Source organism: Bos mutus, chromosome 3, assembly GCF_027580195.1.
Source record: "Bos mutus isolate GX-2022 chromosome 3, NWIPB_WYAK_1.1, whole genome shotgun sequence".
Lineage (NCBI taxonomy): Eukaryota > Metazoa > Chordata > Mammalia > Artiodactyla > Bovidae > Bos > Bos mutus.
The window spans coordinates 25,194,354-25,215,091 of NC_091619.1; the positions used below are offsets into that span (position 1 = coordinate 25,194,354).

Below are 20,738 nucleotides of genomic sequence, written 5' to 3' on the forward strand. Positions count from 1 at the left end.
GATTATTGGAGATGTTAATGTTGATTGATTGGTTAAGGTGAGGTCTATCAGATTTCTCTATTGTAGAGGCGAGTAAATATAGGAGATAGGCGGGCTCAGTTCCTAACCACTTCAATAAAGCAAATATCGCAATAAAGCAAGTCATATGAGTTTTTATTTCCTAGTGCATTTAAAAATGACATTTACATTATACATTTACATTATACACACATTAATCTAAGTGTGCCGTAGCATTGTGTCTAAGAAAATGTACATACCTTAATTTAAAAAATATTTTATTGCTAAAGAATGCTGATTACTATCTGACAATGCAGAGTTGCCACGAAACTTCAGTTTGTGTACAAAGCACAGTGTCTACAAAGTGCAATAAAATGCAGCATAATAAAATGAGCTATGTCTGTAATACGAGATTCGTTAAGTAACACTTTGAGAGTGTGTGAATATCCTGTTCTCCAACAATCTTTCACCCCGTGTTTTAGCACTCAGTGATAATTCTTCCCCAAGTCTATTATCACTAAATTGTTGCAGACGGAAATTTTCTATCCCTATTTGTCTATATACTTTATTGACAATCTTTAGTAACAAAGAGCTTTTGCACCTCCCTTTTTATTCTATTTTTTAGTACTAGTAAGGACTCATGGGTATCATTTAGTATAGCATTCCGGTCATTATCCATTCTGATGCTTGGTGATCCTGAATTTGGTCACTGGGAACCCCTCCAAGCTTCAGTTTTGAGCACTTCCTTCTTTGTTGGCATAGAAGGATGTTCTGGGCTCATTTTGTACCTTTCCTGCCTCAGCCTTGGGCTCATTAGATTCCCTTTTTCGTTTAGTGGGGAATGGTATTTAGAATTTAAGATCTGGGTGCTAGATGTGCTAAGGGTCTCCCAGGTGGCTCAGTGGTACAGAATCCGCCTGCTAATGAGACATAAGAGACACGGGTTTGATCTCTGGGTTGGGAAGACCCCCTGGAGAAGGAAATGGCAACCCACTCTAGTATTCTTGCCTGGGAAACCCCATGGACTAGAGGAGCCTAATGAGCTACAGTCCATGGAGTCGGAAAGACTAAGACACGACTGAGCGATTGAGCACACACACACACTGGGTGTGCTCAAGGCTCCTGAAGTCACAGCTGCTAGGCCCTGTCAGTTCTCAGAGCTAGGAATAGCTTTCACAAAGTCATGCATTTATCTTGTTACCACAAAGTAATCCAACAATTCAATTCTTCTGTTTCCTCCCTAAGAACTTCCTCCTAAGAATTCTATTCTTAGTAGCATTAGAATATTTGCCTAATCTACATTAAACACAAACTAGTTCCATAATTCCTGTGCCAATACTACTCCCAAGCACAAGTTTTACTAAATATAGTTCAAAACTTTTATTCTTCCATATATTCCACTAAATATGTACAGAACACTGTATTTTCAAGTTACCTGAGTTCTTAATTTTTCTTCTGTGTGGTTATGTTATCAAATGGATACATAGTTACATCAATGTGTTTCTGTCTATTCAATTTTAGGGTTTCCCCCACCTTAATTTAATTTTAAAATATGGAATCTGTTAACATGGTTCAAATAAAAACCAAACACAGCTGGCCTTCCATATTTGCAGGTTCTGCCTCTGTGGATTCAACCAACCACAGATCAAGAATATTCAGGGAAAAAAATTCCATAAAATCTCAAAAAGCGAAACTTGAATTTGCTGTATTCTGACAATTATTTAAATAGCATTTATGTTGTATTTGGATGGCATCACCTACTCAATGCACATGGGTTTGGGTGGATTCCAGGAGCTGGTGATGGACAGGGAGGCCTGGCGAGCTGCGGTTCATGGGGTCGCAAAGAGTTGGACACGACTGAGCGACTGAACTGAACTATGTTGTATTTACAATTATTTAAGTAGCATTTACATTGTATTAGATAGTATAAGTTATCTAGAGATGATTTAAAGTATATGAGAAGATGTGCATAGGTTACTGTGCCGTTTTTATGTAAGGGACTTCAGCCTTCTCAGAGTTTGGTATCCACTGGGATCCTGGAACCGATACCCTGTGGATACTGAGGGATGACCATTTAAAAAATGCTCAGAAATTCTATTCCATCCCTATCTCTCTCCCTACAATGTATCATTTGTTTGTTTTTGTCTTTCCTGTTTCTTTTTGTGGATACAAACAGATACATATGTTTGTTTCTAACTCTCTCTTTCAAACAATAGGTAACATACTCAATGTACTCTCTTATATGTTGATTTTGTCACTTAACCACATGTCTGGAAAATCATATTCCATATGATTTCCATAATTCCATATCAGTTCATAGAAATCATCCTCTTGTTTTTTTTTTTTTTTTACAGCTGCATAGTGCTCTGTGGGATGGAGGTATATTTCATTCAGTCATTCTCTGGTAGTTAGTATTTTATATAGTGTAGTCAGGGGAGGTCTCTTTAAAAGGGAAAACAGTTGAGTGTAGACTTAAAAGGAAGTGATGGAGCAGGCCAGGTGACTGGGAGAGTAGTATTCCAGACAGAGAGGATGGCAGCAAAAACCTTGAAATAGGTTTCAAATATTTAAGGAACTTTGAGGAGACCACTGTGCTGGAGAGTAAATAGGAAATTAAACTGTACAAGTAGTCAGGGCTGGATTCTAGAGATAAAGTTTTGTGGGCCCTTAAAGACTAACTTGTTAAATTCCCAGTGAAGTAGCAAGTCTCAGAGAGTTTTGAATAGGAGTGAAATTGTGATGACTTGAGTGTTTAAATGAATTATTCTGGATCCTGGGTAGAGAATAGTTCTTGCTGATAAAAAAGGAGAAGTAGGAAGACCAGTTAGGAGGCTGTGGGAACAATGACTAGCTGAGGGTGGGTAAGAAATGATGGGGTGGGGTGAGGAATAGGAACTATCAGGGTGTGTTTTGAAGTCTGGGTTGGCAGGATTCAGCAGTGGAGTGCATCAGTGGGGTAACATGTGGACAGGACCTAGGTAGTGCTGGGAAAGTACCAAGCTCAAAAATAGAAACTGTTGTTCAGTTCAGTTCAGTTGCTCAGTCGTGTCCAACTCTTTGGGACCCCATGAATCGCAGCACGCCAGGCCTCCCTGTTAATCACCAACTCCTGGAGTTTACTCAAACCTGTGTCCATGGAGTCGGTGATGCCATCCAGCCATCTCATCCTCTGTCATCCCCTTCTCCTCCTGCCCCCAATCCTTTCCAGCATCAGGGTCTTTTCCAATGAGTCAACTCTTTGCATGAGGTAGCCAGAGTATTGGAGTTTCAGCTTTAGCATCATTCCTTCCAAAGAACACCCAGGACTGATCTCCTTTAGGATGGACTGGTTGGACCTCCTTGCAGTCCAAGGGACTCTCAAAAGTCTTCTCCAATACCACAGTTCAAAAGCATCAATTCTTCGGTGCTCAGCTTTCTTCACAGTCCAACTCTCATATCCATACAGGACCACTGGAAAAACCATTGCCTTGACTAGACGGACCTTTGTTGGCAAAGAAATGTCTCTGCTTTTAAATATGCTATCCGGGTTGGTCATTACTTTCCTTCCAAGAAGTAAGCGTGTTTTAATATCATGGCTGCAGTCACCATCTGCAGTGATTTTGTTCAGTTCAGTTACTCAGTCATGTCTGACTCTTTGCAACCCCATGAATTGCAGCACGCCAGGCCTCCCTGTCCATCACCAACTCCCGGAGTTCACTCAAACTCATGTCCATCGAGTTGGTGATGCCATCCAGTCATATACTCTGTTGTCCCCTTCTCCTCTTGCCCCCAATCCCTCCCAACGTCAGTCTTTTCCAATGAGTAAACTCTTTGCATGAGGTGGCCAAAGTACTGGAGTTTCAGCTTTAGCGTCAATCCTTCCAATGAACACCCAGGACTGATCTCCTTCAGAATGGACTGGTTGGATCTCCTTGCAGTCCAAGGGACTCTCAAGAGTCTTCTCCAACACCACAGTTCAAAAACATCAATTCTTTGGCGCTCAGCTTTCTTCACAGTCCAACTCTCACATCCATACATGACCACTGGAAAAACCATAGCCTCGACTAGATGGACCTTTGTTGGCAAAGTAATGTCTCTGCTTTTCAATGTGCTATCTAGGTTGGTCATAACTTTCCTTCCAAGGAGTAAGCGTGTTTTAATATCATGGCTGCAGTCACCATCTGCAGTGTTTTTGGAGCCCCCCAAAATAAAGTCTGACACTGTTTCCACTGTTTCCCCATCTATTTCTCATGAAGTGATGAGATCAGATGCCATGATGTTAGTTTTCTGAATGTGGAGCTTTAAGCCAACATTTTCCCTCTCCTCTCTCACTTTCATCAAGAGGTTTTTTAGTTCCTCTTCACTTTCTGCCATAAGGGTGGTGTCATCTGCATATCTGAGGTGATTGATATTTCTTCCAGCAATCTTGATTCCAGCTTGTGCTTCTTCCAGTCCAGCGTTTCTCATGATGTATTCTGCATAGAAGTTAAATAAGCAGGGTGACGATATATAGCTGTGACGTACTCCTTTTCCTATTTGGAACCAGTCTGTTGTTCCATGTCCAGTTCTAACTGTTGCTTCCTGACCTGCATATAGGTTTCTCAAGAGGCAGGTCAGGTGGACTGGTATTACCATTGCTTTCAGAATTTTCCACAGTTTATTGTGATTCACACAGTCAAAGGCTTTGGCATAGTCAATAAAGCAGAAATAGATGTTTTTCTGGAACTCTCTTGCTTTTTCTATGATCCAGTGGATGTTGGCAATTTGATCTCTAGTTCCCCTGCGTTTTCTAAAACCAGCTTGAACATCAGGAAGCTCACAGTTCACGTATTGCTGAAGCCTGGCTTGGAGAATTTTGAGCATTACTTCACTAGCATGTGAGATGAGTACAATTGTGGGGTAGTTTGAGCCTTCTTTGGCATTGCCTTTCTTTGGGATTGGAATGAAAACTGACCTTTTTCAGTCCTGTGGCCACTGCTGAGTTTTCCAAATTTGCTGGCATATTGAGTGCAGCACTTTCACAGCATCATCTTTCAGGATTTGAAATAGCTCAACTGGGATTCCATCTCCTCCACTAGCTTTGTTCGTAGTGATGCTTTCTAAGGCCCACTTGACTTCACATTCCAGGATGTCTGGCTCTAGGTCAGTGATCACACCATGGTGATTATCTTGGTCGTGAAGATCTTTTTTGTACAGTTCTTCTGTGTATTCTTGCCACCTCTTCTTAATATCTTCTGCTTCTGTTAGGTCCATACCATTTCTGTCCTTTATTGAGCCCATCTTTGCATGAAATGTTCCCTTGGTATGTCTAACTTTCTTGAAGAGATAGATCTCTATTCTTTCCCATTCTGTTGTTTTCCTCTATTTCTTTGCACTGATCGCTGAGGAAGGCTTTCTTATCTCTCCTTGCTATTCTTTGGAACTCTGTATTCAGATGCTTATATCTTTCCTTTTCTCCTTTGCTTTTCGTTTCTCTTCTTTTCACAGCTATTTGTAAGGCCTCCCCAGACAGTGATTTTGTTAGTTTGCTCTTTTAGCGGAGCTTGCCTTATTCTGCTCTTGTTGACCTAATCTCTCCAACTAGATTTTAGATCCTAGTACACAGGAACCAAGTCATATAATATTTAATAAAATGTCTCTTTCTTTGATTTATTTTAATATTTTTCACAGTACAGATTGTTAAATCTGAACAGTAGATGGTAAAGTATTGGTCAAACGTTTCTCCCTTTTAAATTCTTATGTTATCTCACATTGTTATATGCGTGTGTGCTGTCGCTTCAGTCGTGTCCGACTCTTTGCGACCCTATGGGTTGTAGCCCACCAGGCTCCTCTGTCTCTGGGATTTTTCAGGTAAGAGTCCTAAAGTGGGTTGCCCTGCCTTTCCCCAGGGGATCTTCCTGACCCAGGGGTTGAACCTGTGGCTCCTTTAGCTCCTACATTAGCAAGTGAATTCTTTTACTGCTGAGACACTGGGGAAGCTCATTGTTATGTGAGACTTATTCATACACTTTGTTTGACTTAAGGTTTGGAGAGTCTATGTGTTTTTATTTAAGAAAGATAATCCAAGTCAAAATAATGTTGTGTATTCCTATTAAAAAAAACCCAACTAGATCCAGTATTACAGTGGGGTGGATATAATAGTTGCCATGAATTAAGCACATGCTTTGTGCCAAGTGTTGTGCTTAAGTTTTAAGTTTTTTTTTTCATTTAATTGTTGTACTAGTTTTGTAAGGTAGAGACTGTTAAAGAGGAGAAAAATAGTTGAGTATGTTGAGACCATGTCAAAGTTCACACAGCAGAGAAGCAGTAGAACCTGCTGGCACTTAGCCCATGACTCAGAGTCCATGTATTCCCAACCCAAGAATAGATTACCCTCTTTCCCCCTCTGCACCCCTGGTTACGGGATCTTTCCCCAACCAGGGACTGAATCTGGGTCAAGGCAGTGAAAGCCTAGAATCCTAACTGCTAGGCCACCAGGAAGTCCAGATAAACAGCTTTTTGATGATTGGTATAACCATAGTTGATCTCTTATAACATGTATATATTGCCCAATGTAACGTTGTCAAAGCAGGTAAAATGATATAAAACAGCAAATTACCAATCACATAGATTGTATTCAATATTGTAGATTGTAATCTACAATGCAGAGGTGGAGGAACTTTCTTTGGGCCATGAAATTAAGAATGGGGGTTTATTTATGTATTCATTTATTAATATTTTGCCATAATTATACTGTTTTATACATCCTGAATGCTTTGGCATAAACGCAATAACATAATATTTGTAAATTAACAATATTTTGTTAATATTGAAATTAACAGTAATTTCATAATATCACTTAACTTCTACTCTTATTCAGATTCCTTCAATTGTCACAAGAATGTCTTTTAAAATACCAAGATCTAATCAAATTTCACATTTCTGCATTTGCTGCTGTTTTTTTTTTTATCTTTAACAGGTATCTTTTAGGAATTTTGAAAACGACTTACAACTACTTTTAAAGAACTGGATCTGGGAGTTTATTTTGTTGCCCTCTTTTTACTATAATTTTAAAAAATTGAATTGTTTACTTGTACACTTCATTACTGTTATTTGTTTTTTCCCTTTTTTAATTGACTTATAATATTACATTAGTTTCAGGTGTAAACGTAGTGGGTCAACATTTTTATACATTACAAAATGATCACATAAGTCTAGTTATCACCTGTCACCATAGAAAGTCATTACAATATTATTGGCCATATTCCCTGTGCTGTATATTACATCTCCATAATTGCTTATTTTGTAACTGGTAGTTTGTACTTCTTAATCTCCTTCACCTATCTCACTCACCCCTCTACCCACCTTGCCTCTGGTAACTACTAGTTTGTTCTCTGTATCTATGAGTCAGTTTCTCTTTTGAATGTTTGTTCTTAGATTTCATATATAAGTAAAATCATATGGTATTGGTCTTTCCCTGTTTTACTAAAGTTACTTAGCACAATACCTGCTATATCTATCCATGTTGTTGTAAAAGCCAAGATTTCATTTCTTATGGGTGAGTAATATTCCATTGTTTGTAAATACCCCATCTTCTTTATTCATTCATCTATCTATAGACATATAGGTTGCTTCCATATCCTGGCTATTGTAAATAATGTTGCAATGAATATTAGTGTGCGTATTTTTTCTAATAAGTGCTTCTTTCTTCTTTGGGTAATTTACAGAAGTGAAATTGTTGGGTCGTTTGGCAGTTTCTATTAATTTTCTGAGGAGCCGCCATACTGTTTTCCGTAGTCTCACCAATTTACCTTCCCACCAACAGTGCGAGTTTTCTTTCACTGCATTCTTGCAACTCTTGTTATTTGTTGCCCTTTTGCTGTTAGCCATTCTGACAGGTGTGAGGTGGCATCTCATTGTGATTTTGATTTGTGTTTCCCTGATTATTAGTGATGCTGAGCATCTTCCCATAGGCCTGTTGGCCATCTCTGCCTTCTTTGGACAATGTGTGTCCCCTGCCTATTTTCTAATCAAGTTTTTGTTGTTAATTCCTTCTAGTTTAGTTTTTAAATTTCAGTTATTGTAGTCTTCAGCTTGGTTTGAATCTTTCTATTTTCTAACTCTTTGCTGAAGTTCTCACACTGTTTATTCTTCTCTTGAGTTCATTGAATTACCCTAAAGTCTTTATCAGATAAATGGATTGTTTGTCTCCACTCGGTTCTTCTTTTGGGGTTTGTCTTTTTCCTTTGTTTGTTTCATATTTCTGTCTCCTCATCTTGCCTAATTCTCTGGGTTTTTCTATGTAGTGAATAGGCCAGTTATGTTTCCTGGTCTTGGAGAAGCGGCCTTGTGTAGGACATGACCTGTTTTCTTGTTTTTCCATCTCTTTTCCTTGTGCTTGTTGGTCTTCCCAATGCTTCTTGTGCCTGTGCTGGTGAGCTCTTAACCCATCAGCACTCTCTCCTTCCCTTTTGGTAACTAGAACTATATGTTCTAGGGGCGCCCGCGTATGGGCTGCATGTACCCTTCTGTTGCGGCACAGTCAAATTCTGTGGGCAGCTGACTCCATTGACTCCCCTGCCAGGCCCTACCTGGTGTGGAAGCTGCTGGCCTGCTGTGGGGTGAGGCTGGGTCCCAGCGTGACTTACACTTGTGTTTTTAAATTAATACAAGCTTTGAGGGTAGGCCTTGCTTTCTCTCTTTAAAAGCAGAATGTTTGCCTGTGTGCATCAGCCTTTGTTTGCACAAGTTTTCTGTCTTTTGATTTCTTTTCATGTTGTTTACTCTCGAGTACAGAAGGTTTTTTGAAGTTTTTACTGAAGGGCACAGCAGCAGCGCCTTAGATTGTGCAGTTACAGATAAAAGCTTCCATCTCAGGACTGAAGGTGAAACCAGGATACAACCTTTTCCGTTTGCTCAGACAAGTTTGAATATGAAGTGTGACTAAAATAATGATCCCGTCCCCAGAATAGGGCTGGAAGACATTCAAGCAGTTCCTCTTTGAAGGTAGCCTTTGGTACCCGTCCACCAGCCTTAAAGGAGAATGTCTTGTAGTTACTTTATGGGCGTGGGATTCTCTGCTTTGGCCTCTTTGTTTTCTTGTTTTCAGTCTCTTTCCCTTGCATTTGTCGGCCTTCTCCTTCTCAGTGCTGCTTGTGCCTGTACTGATGAGCTCTTAGCCCAAGGACTGGGGCTCAAGTGAAGCCAGTGAAAGTGAGGGCACCTCTTGCCCAGAAATACTGTAAGAAATTCATGTCTGCTCTCTGCCTGCAGTTGGAAGCTCTCGGTTCAAAGATCTGTCCTTTGTGACCTTGAACTGTTTTATCAAGCAAGTATCCATCTCAGGAAACCAAGTTATTTTGATAGGCTTGCTCTGAGGAAATGAACCCATTTTGGTTCCTGATGACCTTCACTTTACAAAAATATATATTTATTTATTTGGCCGTGTCAGGCCTTAGTTGGGGCATGCAAGATCTTTGTCCTTCGTTGTGGCCTGTGGGATCTTTAGTTGAGGCGTGTAAACTCTTAATTGCGGCACGTGGGATCCATTTCCCTGACCAGGGATCGAACCCAGGCCCCTTGCATTGGGAGCACAGAGTCTTAGCCACTGGCCCACCAGGGAATGCCCCCCCTAGTGACCTTCATTTTCCCTAATGTTCCCTGAATGTCTGTCAAGATCAGTGTCTGAATTTCCATCAGGCTCTCTGGTCTGTAGTGTCTGAATGTTTTTCCCATGTAACAGTTAAAAAGTAGGAAAAAAAAAAAGTTTAATGTGCACATTCACATTAAAGAAATCCATATTAATAATAAGAAATCCATATTAGTAAGAAACTAATAAGGCTGTCATCATAAATTAGTTGTAATAGAGTTTCTCAACTATGAGCTGAGTACTTGGAAAAAACTAATAGGGATTATAAAGAAATTTTTAATGAAATAACCAATAGTGTATTGAAATACCTTTAATCAGACTTTGGTGAATAGATTTAAAAAGACTTTCAGAATCTTAAATAGCTCTAGTAAGAACCTTATTCTCCAAAGCATGCTGTAGGTACTATCCAAGGCAAGAACAATCAAAGGCAAATGTGATTTTTGAGCATGATATGATGTGGGTATATTGAAAGAGCAGGCCAGAGTAATGCTGTTAAATAGAAATATAATATGAAACAGGTAAAATTAATCTTAATGTATTTTATTTAACCTTATATATCCACAATATTTTCATTTCGACATGTAGTTGATATAAAAAATATTAATGAAAGATTTTACATTTCCCTTTTCGTACTTAATCTTCAAAGTCTGGTATGTGTCTTATACTCACAATACATCTCAATTTGCACTAACCACGTGTCATGGGCTCATGAGCCTCGTGTTGCTAGTGGCTGTTGAATTGGACTGCACAGATTGAGAGGGAAACATCCTGGGGAGAGAGGCATTCTCAAGTGCAAGAATAAGGAACAAAAAGAAGAGTATTTTAGCGTGACAGGAGACAGGAAAGCGCAAAAGGAAGTTGGTTTAAAGAACAAACATCTTAATTCTGGATGAACTCATCTAGGAGACGAGAAATAGCTTGACAGCTGAGAGCACATGTGAGGCGAGTTCTGTGGAGTTTCTGGAACTGGGTAGCCTGGGGGTTATGGTCTGCTGGCAGGCAGGGGGCTGCAGTTTAAGTCTGAAATAGATGAAGACAGGGAAGCTGTGGTGGTATAGCTAAGACCAGTAGATTTCTGCCTTTGGAAATCATGCAAACAGAGAAATCACTGACTGGGACTGGATGTAGGTGGAATTGACAAGGAAAGATCTAGGCATCTCACATTGCAGCTAACAGCACGGGCTCTGGAGCTGGCCGCCTGTGTCAGGACACTAGCTCTGTCATGGACCAGCTGGGTGACTGTGGTCAGCTTCTGAACCTCTCTGAGCTCCAGAGAGCATTACCTTTGAATGCTCTTCCCCATATGCTCAAGCTCATTCCTTTACTTTTTCTGGGCCTTGCTCACTTGCCAGCTATAACTACCTCACATATAACAGTAACTTCCCTTCTCATTATTAATCATCCCCCTCCTCATACGCTGCTTCATTTTTCTCGATAGCACTTAATACCACCTAATATACTTTTTCATTTAATGTTTTCCTCCCCTTCCCCACCCCCAAACCCCACCAATAATGTAAATTCCAGGAGGGCAGGATTCTGTCTGATTTGTTCAGTGTTGTATCCTAACTGCTTAGTACAGTACCTGGGACATAGGAGGAATTCAATAAATATTTGGTGAGCGAATCAATGAAGAGTAAGGCCTACCCTGCAGAGTTAAGTTGAGGATTTAATGAACCTATCCATCTACCTATCTATTCACACATCTATCTATGTCTTGGACCAAGTACCTGGCACATAGTGAGCCTTCAGTAAAAGTGCTGATGTTGTTGCTATTGTTAAATATTATTATTGAGACTGAGCTGGTCTAGGGCTCATTTGGATGATCTGTTGTTAATATCTAGGGCTCATTCAGTTTGAATTTATTAAGAGCTAGGTTAGAGAAACAAGCTGCACTAAACTTCCTCGGATGAAGAGACTATGCTCTTCTTTTGATTATCTTTGTATCTCAAACCATGGTGCTGGAGAAGACTCTTGAGAGTCCCTTGGACACCAAGGAGATCAAGCCAGTCAATCCTAAAGGAAACCAATCCCGAATATTCATTGGAAGGACTGATACTGAAGCTGAAGCTCCAGTACTTTGGCCACCGGATGCGAAGAGCCAACTCATTGAAAAAGACCCTGATGCTGGGAAAGGTTGAGGGCAGGAGGAGAAGGGGGTGACAGAGAAGGAGATGGTTGGATGGCATCACTGACTCAATGGACGTAAGTTTGAGCAAACTCTGGGAGATAGTGAAGAACAGGGAAGCCTGGCATGTGCAGTCCATGGGGTCCCAAAGAGTTGGATACAACTTAGCGACTGAACAACAACAGCATTGTATCCAGTGAGCATATTCCCATGCCAGGACTAGGGCATGGGGCTGATGGATAGAATTTTTGTGGACTTCATAGAGCAGATTATTCAATATCACAGTGACCAAGACATTTGAGGAGGGTGGCCACTCTCTGTACTGTGAGCATGTGTGCTCATGTCTCCAGAGACTTAGCTTCCCCTCCTAGCTCCTGGCTTGAATGAATCTTTAACTGAATTGTCGTTATGATGTCATACACACAGGGGGAAATACCAAGATTTATATGTTTGGGTACTGAAACTTTCAGGGGATTTTTTTTTTCTACTCATCAAATGAATTTTTGTTTCAACTGCTAAAATCTTCAGCCATGTGGAACCTTGAAAAAATTTTAGGAAGAGAAGGAAGTATTTTAAAATCATATTGTTCGTTTCTAAGAAAAAACTCCAGAAAAAAACCTTTCTTCAAAATCCAGAAGACCGTTAGCTTGTGTTTAAATAATGGAAGTGAAAAAACTGCATGTCCTCAAACCTCAGACAAGGTGTTAACATTGATTAAGGGCTGATGTCCTGAGTGGGTATGCTTATCTGGTGCAGTGCCCTGAAGCCCACAACATGTGGTAGGTGAAACCTAGCTAGACTTGAAGGGGATGGGGAGTGGGGAGCTGACAGACCCTCCAGTCTTGCTGTGGTGCTGGAGGCAGACAGTGAGGAGGAAAGAGATCTCTTCAGACTGTGTCTGAGGGGTCCCAGGCCATTTATTCTGCAGCTTCAGTTAAGCATCTCCACCTCTCCTTGCCGAGTCTTGGTTCCTCAGCCAGTTTCCACAATGATATCAGTTCAGTTGTTCCGTCGTGTCCGACTCTTTGTAACCCCATGGACTGCAACACACCAGGCTTCCCTGTCCATCACCAACTCCTGGAGCTTGTTCAAACTCATGTCCATTGAGTTGGTGATGCCATCCAACCATCTCATCCTCTGTTGTCCCCCTCTCCCCCCACCTTCAATCCTTCCCAGCATCAGGGTCTTGCAAAAAGCTCAGGATTTGGGGTGACTATTAAATTTTGTGATTCTGTCAGGAAGCCCTACATTTTGTATTACATTAAAGTTATATTTAAATCAGTTTAGTTATCACTCAAAAAATATTTATTTACTGAATGTCCTTCATGGGCAATGGGGATGCAGCAGAGATAGAGAATGACCCTGTCTTTGGGGCTGACCTGACTCAGCCCTTCACTCGGATTGAAATTAGTTGCCAACTAATTCCATAAAATTTGACATTCCATAAAATTTGATTTTTATGTTCACGTAAAATTTGAACATCAACATTTCTTGGAAACTGTGGAAATCTGGCAGTTTCCACGTGCCACATGGGGAGGAGCTGAGGATCCCTCTCCAGGTGAGCCAGACTTGCTGGGACTGTAGTCTCCACCGCTCCCTTTTGTATCACACCTGGCTCGTCCGTGGCTTCTCTGCTGATTTGCTGGTCTCTGTTTCAGGGTTTCATTTGCCAGTTCTCAAAGGCTTCTCAGTGGCTCCCATGACTTTGTGTCCTTAGGACTTCTTTGTCTGCTCCTTATTTTCTCCCTGCACGCCCCCTTTAGCTTTTCTTCCTTCCTGCATTTGACTCTCTCTCATCCCCTTTCCCTCCTTACTTTTTCACATGTCACATATTCCTTGCTATCAGATGTGATAAGTGCAGACTCTTAGACCTTCCTTTCAACTTAGTTTCCCTTGGTCTTTAATTATGAAGCCCTGTCTTATTTCTTATTGAATTTCTAAAATTTTTTTTTTTTTAAAGCAACAGCATTATGAAACTTGGGTTTGAATTTGGGTTCCCATGTAACATTTTGAAGATCTGGGCTCATTGATATCTTGCTCAAGCAAACCTTCTCAATTTCCTCATGTATATGAGGATGGGTATGGAATAGGGCATGGTTCTCTGGGGATCTGTCCAGCCCTGACATTCAGTGATTTGGGGACCCCTGAGTTTGTGCCTTACCTGTAGGCTTTAGAGATGTGCTTGACTCACAACTAGAATGGTTTGACTTTTTCATTCCCAACAACTGCTGTTCCAATACATTCTAGAAATTGCATCCTGAGATATCGTGACACTATCTTTAATAACCTTATACCATATAGCAAGCCAAATATGAAGGGGTTTCCTAGATGGCTCAGTGATAAAGAATCTGCCTGCCAAAGCAGAAGACTCAAGAGATGCAGGTTCAATCCCTGGGTTGGGAAGATACCCTGGAAAAGGAAATGGCAACCCACTCCAGCATTCTTGCCTGGGAAATCCCATGGACAGAGGAGCCTGGCAATCTACAGTTCATGGGGTCGCAAAGAGTTGGACATGACTGAGTAACGAGCACACACATACAAGCCAAGTAAGAAGCAGTGGTGAAGAGTCAGACTGAGTTCAAATCCAGTGTCACCACCTAATTCGTCAGTTAATCTTTTTGTGCCTGTCTGCAAAACAGGGTTAAAACAATATCCAGCTTTGCTTCATCCAGCCTAGCATTTCACATGAAGTACTCTGCATAGAAGTTATAAGCAGAATGACAATATACAGCCCTGATGTACTCCTTTACCAATTTGAAACCAGTCCACTATTCCATGTCCTATTCTAACTGTTGCTTCTTGACCTACATACAGGTTTCTCAGGAGGCAGGTAAAGTGGTCTGATATTCTCATCTCTTTAAGAATTTTCCACAGTTTGCTGTGATCTACACAGGTCAAAGGCTTTTAAAAACAGTACCTGCTTAATATTGTTAAGAGGATTCTCTGAATACATATTTGTAGAGCTCTTCCAACTGCCCAGCAGATAGTAAGTGCTATAGAAGTGTTTGATTAAATAAACTAAAAATAGCAGTCAACCTGAATCTCAAGACTTAAGTGAAAATGAGCAGAGGATTTTGTGGCTGGGAGTTGAGGGGGGTGGGGGGGCCCATTGCATTAACCCAGTAGTTAATGATGACCATATTTTCTAAATAAAAAATCGGGTCACTTTGTCTGAAAATATTTGAGTTCCACTTTGGACTTCTAGCCCTATGAGAACTACCAAACTGGGTGTAATGATGATACTTTGTAAGACTATAAGAGTTTTTGCAATTGGAAATTACCACTCTACATATTGGTACTAGGTACCTTCATATCTTACAAAGAAAAGATCATTCGATATTCTTGAAAACAAATAAATCTCCAATAGTTAAAAAAAAATCTGTGTAGTATAGAATATCTGTTTAAGCAATCACCGATACATTTTTCCCCTCCCTCTCTCTCTCTCTACTTTGCAACAGTGAAAAGGCACTCCATGCCCAGTTCTCACACAGTGTCACAGTGAATCATTGAAAGAAAAAGAAAGAAAACCCTGTTGAAGGCCTACTTCATTTCAGCCATTGTATAGACTCTCAGTCTTATTTATTTTATTATTATTTTTTCTCTCAGTCTTATTCAGACCTCAAAGCAACCTTTTCTGGGAGCCATTATGATTTTCATTTTAGGCTGAGGAAATCTAGCATGGCAGGAACTTTTAAGTATTTATCCTGGGTCCATCTGGCTTGAAAGCTGGGGCCCTTTTCATTCTGCCCTCTGGCATAGTAAGGTAAGCATCCCAGTGGTTCCTTTTCTAACCACTCACTGTTAGCAGCAAAGTAACCAACACTGCTGATTCCTTTCTTTAGCTGATGTTTGCTCATTCATTCATTCGTTCGCAGTGTGTTACCTTGAGGAAAAACTCACTCGCCTTTCTCCTGTTCTTTTTCATTGGAAATGATTGTATTAGTAACTTACTTTAGGATCAGTCTTGGAGGTGCAACAGAAAAGACTTTACTATAGGAAGGAGAGGGTAGACTAGTCTCTGCAAATGTGATGATTCCCAAATCTGTACCTTCCGCTGTGAGCCGAGACCTGTGGACCCAAGACAGTTCCATGTGGATGTCTTATCAGTTGCTTATGCTTAGCAACCATCAGTCAGTTGATTGCTGGGTAAGGACAGGAGAGGAGCGATGATGAAGCAGGTAGAGGAAGCATTGCCTCCAAGAAGGCAGGCCCTGAGTCAGGAAGGTGTGTGGCATGTGGGAAGAAATAAAAGCAGTTCCGAATGGCTGGAAGGAAGAGAGCAAGAGGGGAACGGGTGGGGAATGAGGCTGGAGAGGCAGACAGGGATCAGATCACAGTGTCTGACCCTTGTGAGTGAGTGAGGGGCTGGGCCAGGTCAGGTCTGTTCTGGTCCCTGTTTCCTCATCTGTGATACAGAACTAGCAACATGACTGCACAGGAATGTAGAGAGGATTAAAAAGGTACACAAGAGTATGTGAACATGTAATGGCAGAGGGTAAGCACTCAATAACATTTTCTTTCATTTTTCTTAGTTCCCTGTCATTGCACCTGTGAAATGGGGGTGATTTAATCATGGGGATTTCTTTCAACTCAAAATGACTGTGATTTTTTTCTCAACTGGTCTCCCCATTTTCCACCATTAGCTCCATTTCTGACTTTTCTTTTCCCTGTGCTCAAGCCCAGGAAACACCCCCCTGCCTCATGCCCCCCGCTCCGCCCCTGAAAAGACAGAAGCCAGCATTATGCAGCCAGGAAGAAGTGATTGAACTCAGACCTCTTCTCTTCTTCTACCACCCTGCTTACTCTCATCCATTTATTCATTTACAAGACATTTCCAGCCTCCGCTGTTGTGTGTGGTTAGACTCTCACACCTCAAATCTTACTCCTGTTCATGCCTTTTCACTGGCTCTGGATGGGTAGGAGAAATAGTGCTTGACCAAGAAAGCCCACAATTGGCCTGTTTAATATTTTTTATTTTTCTTGTACTCTTTCAGTTATCCTGATTGTGCCTCCAAAAATTTCAATCAGTGAAGTTTTAATTTGTCTTGAATGTCTTTCCCTTAACAGCTGCTTTTCTCTCTTAAGAAAGTCAAGTCTGGAGCAAGATGTTTTTAAGCCCATTTTGGGGTATCAAGAATATCCCAGTCTAGTAGTGATAGTCAATGTTTGCCAACTGGATTGATGTGGAGGAGGCGGGAGGCTCTGATTTGAAGCATGAGTCAGTTTCTTTGCTGTAAATACTCCCACTGTGGTGGATTTCAAGCTATCAACCAGACTTTACTGAATGGAGTCCAGCAGGAATGGCTACAGTTGGCTCCGACGTGCCATTGCACTCAATCCTTGAGACCTTAAACTTCATCACATCCCCCAACTTTCTTCTTAGTCATTCTGATTTCATTTAGTGGTCAGCCAAGAAAGAGGCCTGACAGTCACAATTAACTCCTCTCATCCAGTCACTAAATCCTGTTCATTTCTCTCTCAAATGTCAAGTCTGTCCACTTGTCCATTTCCACTGCCTAATCTGGTCTCCTGATCCACCATTCTTTCATTGCTACCACACTGACCTATTTTCTGGCTTCTCTGCATCCACACTTGCTCATCAACCAGCATCCACCGTGCAGACAAAGTCAGCCTGCTGAAATTTAAATTATATCATACCAGTCTTCTGTTTAAAACCTTTCCGTGACTTTCCTTGCAGTTACAATAAAGTCCAAATCCTTAGCTTATCTTGCCTGACTCCGCCCAGCCCCTCACTCCCAGACTCTGTGATCTGGCCCCTGGCTGCCTCTCAAGCCTCATTGCCCACCCATTCCCCCATCTTGCTCTCTTCCAGCCATTTGGAACTGCTTTTATTTCCTCCAACATGCCAAGCACGTTCCTGACTCATGCCCTGACTCTTGTCTGCTGGATCATCTTTTCTACCCGTCCTCTTATCTCGCTGACTTCTCTTATCTTCCAGTGCTTTGTTATCCTGTGTCAGGTCAGCATGATCTCCTAGGAAAGGCCCTTGACTGGGTGGTTCTCCTTGCCTGCTCAGTGTCTTCTCCCTTAAGAGCCTGGAGCAATACCTGTCTTGTTCGCCACCCTTTCCCCAGCATGGCCCACAGTACCTGGCATGTAGTTGGTGTGAAAGTGAAAGTTGCTCAGTCATGTCCGACTCTGCGACCCTGTGGACTACACATTCCTTGGAATTCTCCAGGCCAGAATACTGGAGTGGGTAGCCTTTCCCTTCTCCGAGGAGCTTCCCAACCCAGGAATTGAACCCAGGTCTCCTGCATTGCAGGTGGCTTCTTTACCAGCTGAACCACCTATGGTGCTCCAGAAATGTTGAATCCATTTCTTGGATTTAGGCAGACCCCAGTTCCCTATTTTTTTTTCAAATTCATTTAATTTATTTATCTTACTTTTGCTTATGCTGGGTTTTCATGGCTGGGCGCCAGCTTTCTCTAGCGTGGTATGCAGGAGCTACTCTTCGTTGCCATGTGCAGGCTCATTCTGGTGACTTCTCTTGCTGTGGAGCACAGGCTCTAGGCAGATGGGCTTAGTAGTTGCCTCGCATGGGCTTAGCTGCCCTGCACCATGTAGGAACCTTCTCGGACCAGAGATCGAACCTGTGTCCCCTTGCATTGCTGGGTGGATTCTCACCCATTGGACCACCAAGGAAGGGCCCCCCACCCCGTTTCCTATTAAAGAATAAACTCTACAGGGTTAAGCATGTTCTGCCTCCTGCACTTTTTATCAGCAGTTTATCAGCTTTGTACAAAAAGTAGCTAATGAATAATTTTTACCACTACGCTTCATCATTTTCCCTTGAAAAAGGCATCTTGGAAGATAGTTTCCTATTTTTGATCAAGTCATATTATTTTTCCTAATCAGTTTCTTTCTTTTTTTTTTTTTTCTCTCTAGATTTCATCAGCTGTTCTCAAGAAATTTATGGAGCTATGAATGGGAATGTAACCTTCTACGTTTCAAAGTTTCAACCAAGTACAGAGATTATATGGAAGAAGGAGAAGAATAAAGTTGTAGAATGGGATACACAATCTGGACTCGAAGCTTTTCAGTCTTTTAAAGATAGAGTTTATTTAGACATTGGGTCAGGTAACCTCACCATCACCAGGTTAACAAAATCAGATGAGGGTCTGTATGAACTCGAATCCCCAGGTGTTAGAAATAAGTCCGAGTTCCACCTCAAAGTGATTGGTGAGTATCCATAAATTTGTTTGTTCAAATAGCAAATTTCCAAGTATTTTAGGAGACTAATACTAACCAATGGTTTATGGGACATAAAACAATGAGCTGTATCACCTGTTGTCAGGGTTTTTCTCTCTTTCTGGTACCCAGGAGCCACTTTTAGCTCCCTGTCATCCTCTCAGTGAAGAGAGGATGTGACTGAGGTCGAGAGAACAGCACAAGCTGGCCACAGCCGCTGGCAGCAGCATCACTTGTCTTGCCGGGAATGTTCTGAAAAAGTGTGTAGTGGCAACATGAACTCAGAACTCTTTGAACACCTATGAATTGGAGTTCGTGCTTCCTCCTGCACCCCACACAGGTGGTGGGATTTTATTTTCCCTCCTCTTACCACTTTAAACTGGAACTGGGGATAGGATTCAGGTTCCTCTGTGCCTCTCACTAATGCTTCCTGGTTATTCTCTTTCCCCCATGTCTAAAGCACTTGCCTTGTTACCGACTTCCAGAGGCTGATGGCTACCCCTACATGTTTGGTTTTTTCCTCCAGTTTTATTGAGAAATAATCGACATTCATCACTGTCTAAGTTTAAGGCATACAGCATGGTGGTTTGATGTACATGTATTGTGAAATGATTATCACAGTAGGTTCAGCTAACATTCATCTTCCCTTGCTGTTCTCAAATGTCCTAGTAATGCTTTGTCTCATAGCTGCCTTTTGTGTGCTGCAGCATAGCTCAGCTCAGCCCATTCCCATCTCTCCCCTCTGATGCATCACAGTTTCCACTCATCTTATCCGAGGTATGAGTATAGTTCTAGGCCTACTTCCTCTAGGTTAAAGGCTGTCTTAGGAAGATCCAGCCTGTGACAAAGTGTGTAAGATGGTTTCCAGGGGGTGAAGTAGAGACAGAGTGCAATATAACAGTTCAGGTCTGAGTTCCCCACCTCCTGTTTGTGGTGGTCTCAGTGGAACAGGATATGATGATTAACTGGATGAACAGCTGTCACTCACCAGTTCAACTACTGAGTGTTGGTGACATTGGAAGGAAGAGAGAATTTCTCTCTTGGTCACCATTGTAACTTCAGAGCCTAGCAAAGGACTTAAGTAGGTAATAGGCACTCAACAGATATGGAAGCAATTGATCTGGATGGTGGGATGTACAACTGATAGAAATGGGTGCCCTCGGACTGGGTGACTGGTTTGTCCAGGAGATTATGAACTCCTTTTAGAAAAGTGAAGCTTGTTAAGGTGTACAGGCATCCCATTAGAACCAGCTGATGCCACTGAAGAAACAGAATCTTTAAAACCTGCAAGTTGGGGATCTAGCAGTTTAAAGGGCAAACAAATGAAAAGATTGGCTCAGATTTTAAATTAGAATTGAATGCTTCTTAAGAGCCCCTTTATAGAGTTTATAAAACTGAGTTCAAAACAATTTCTCTTTTTAAAACTTCATGAAATGTTTAAAAGTATAATTTAAAAGTAATTAAAATTTTAGAATTGCCTGCTAACTCAACAATGGTGGTTGATTCTGATAATTAAGCCAAGTGGACAGTTCTTAGGAGGCTCAGCGAAGGCCTGGGGAGGCGCAAGGTGCAGGGCATGTGAGTTTCAATCAGGAAGCAGTGAGTAATATTGGCCATATTAACTGTGTCGACTTCAGGTTCTGGTTTGGGAATCTGGGTTTTAGCCTGTGGCAGTCAAGAGCCTGGGGAAGGAATTGGCAGCCCACTCCAGTATTCTTGCCTGGAGAATCCCATGGACAGGGGAGCCTGGCGGGCTGCTGTCCATGGGATCGCACAGAGTCAGACACAAGTGAAGCGACT

General features: G+C 41.6%; 1 protein-coding gene across 6 annotated transcripts in view; it reads left to right on the forward strand.

The window, feature by feature from the left end:
* The window catches only part of CD58 (CD58 molecule), a 63,418-nt gene that overhangs the window by 3,210 nt on the left and 39,470 nt on the right, over window positions 1-20,738 (forward strand). For all 6 annotated transcript variants that reach the window (XM_070367431.1, XM_070367434.1, XM_070367430.1 and 3 more), the window contains exon 2: window positions 18,636-18,929. In XM_070367431.1, the coding sequence (XP_070223532.1) occupies window positions 18,636-18,929 (294 nt within the window). The remainder of the gene's footprint in view (window positions 1-18,635; window positions 18,930-20,738) is intronic.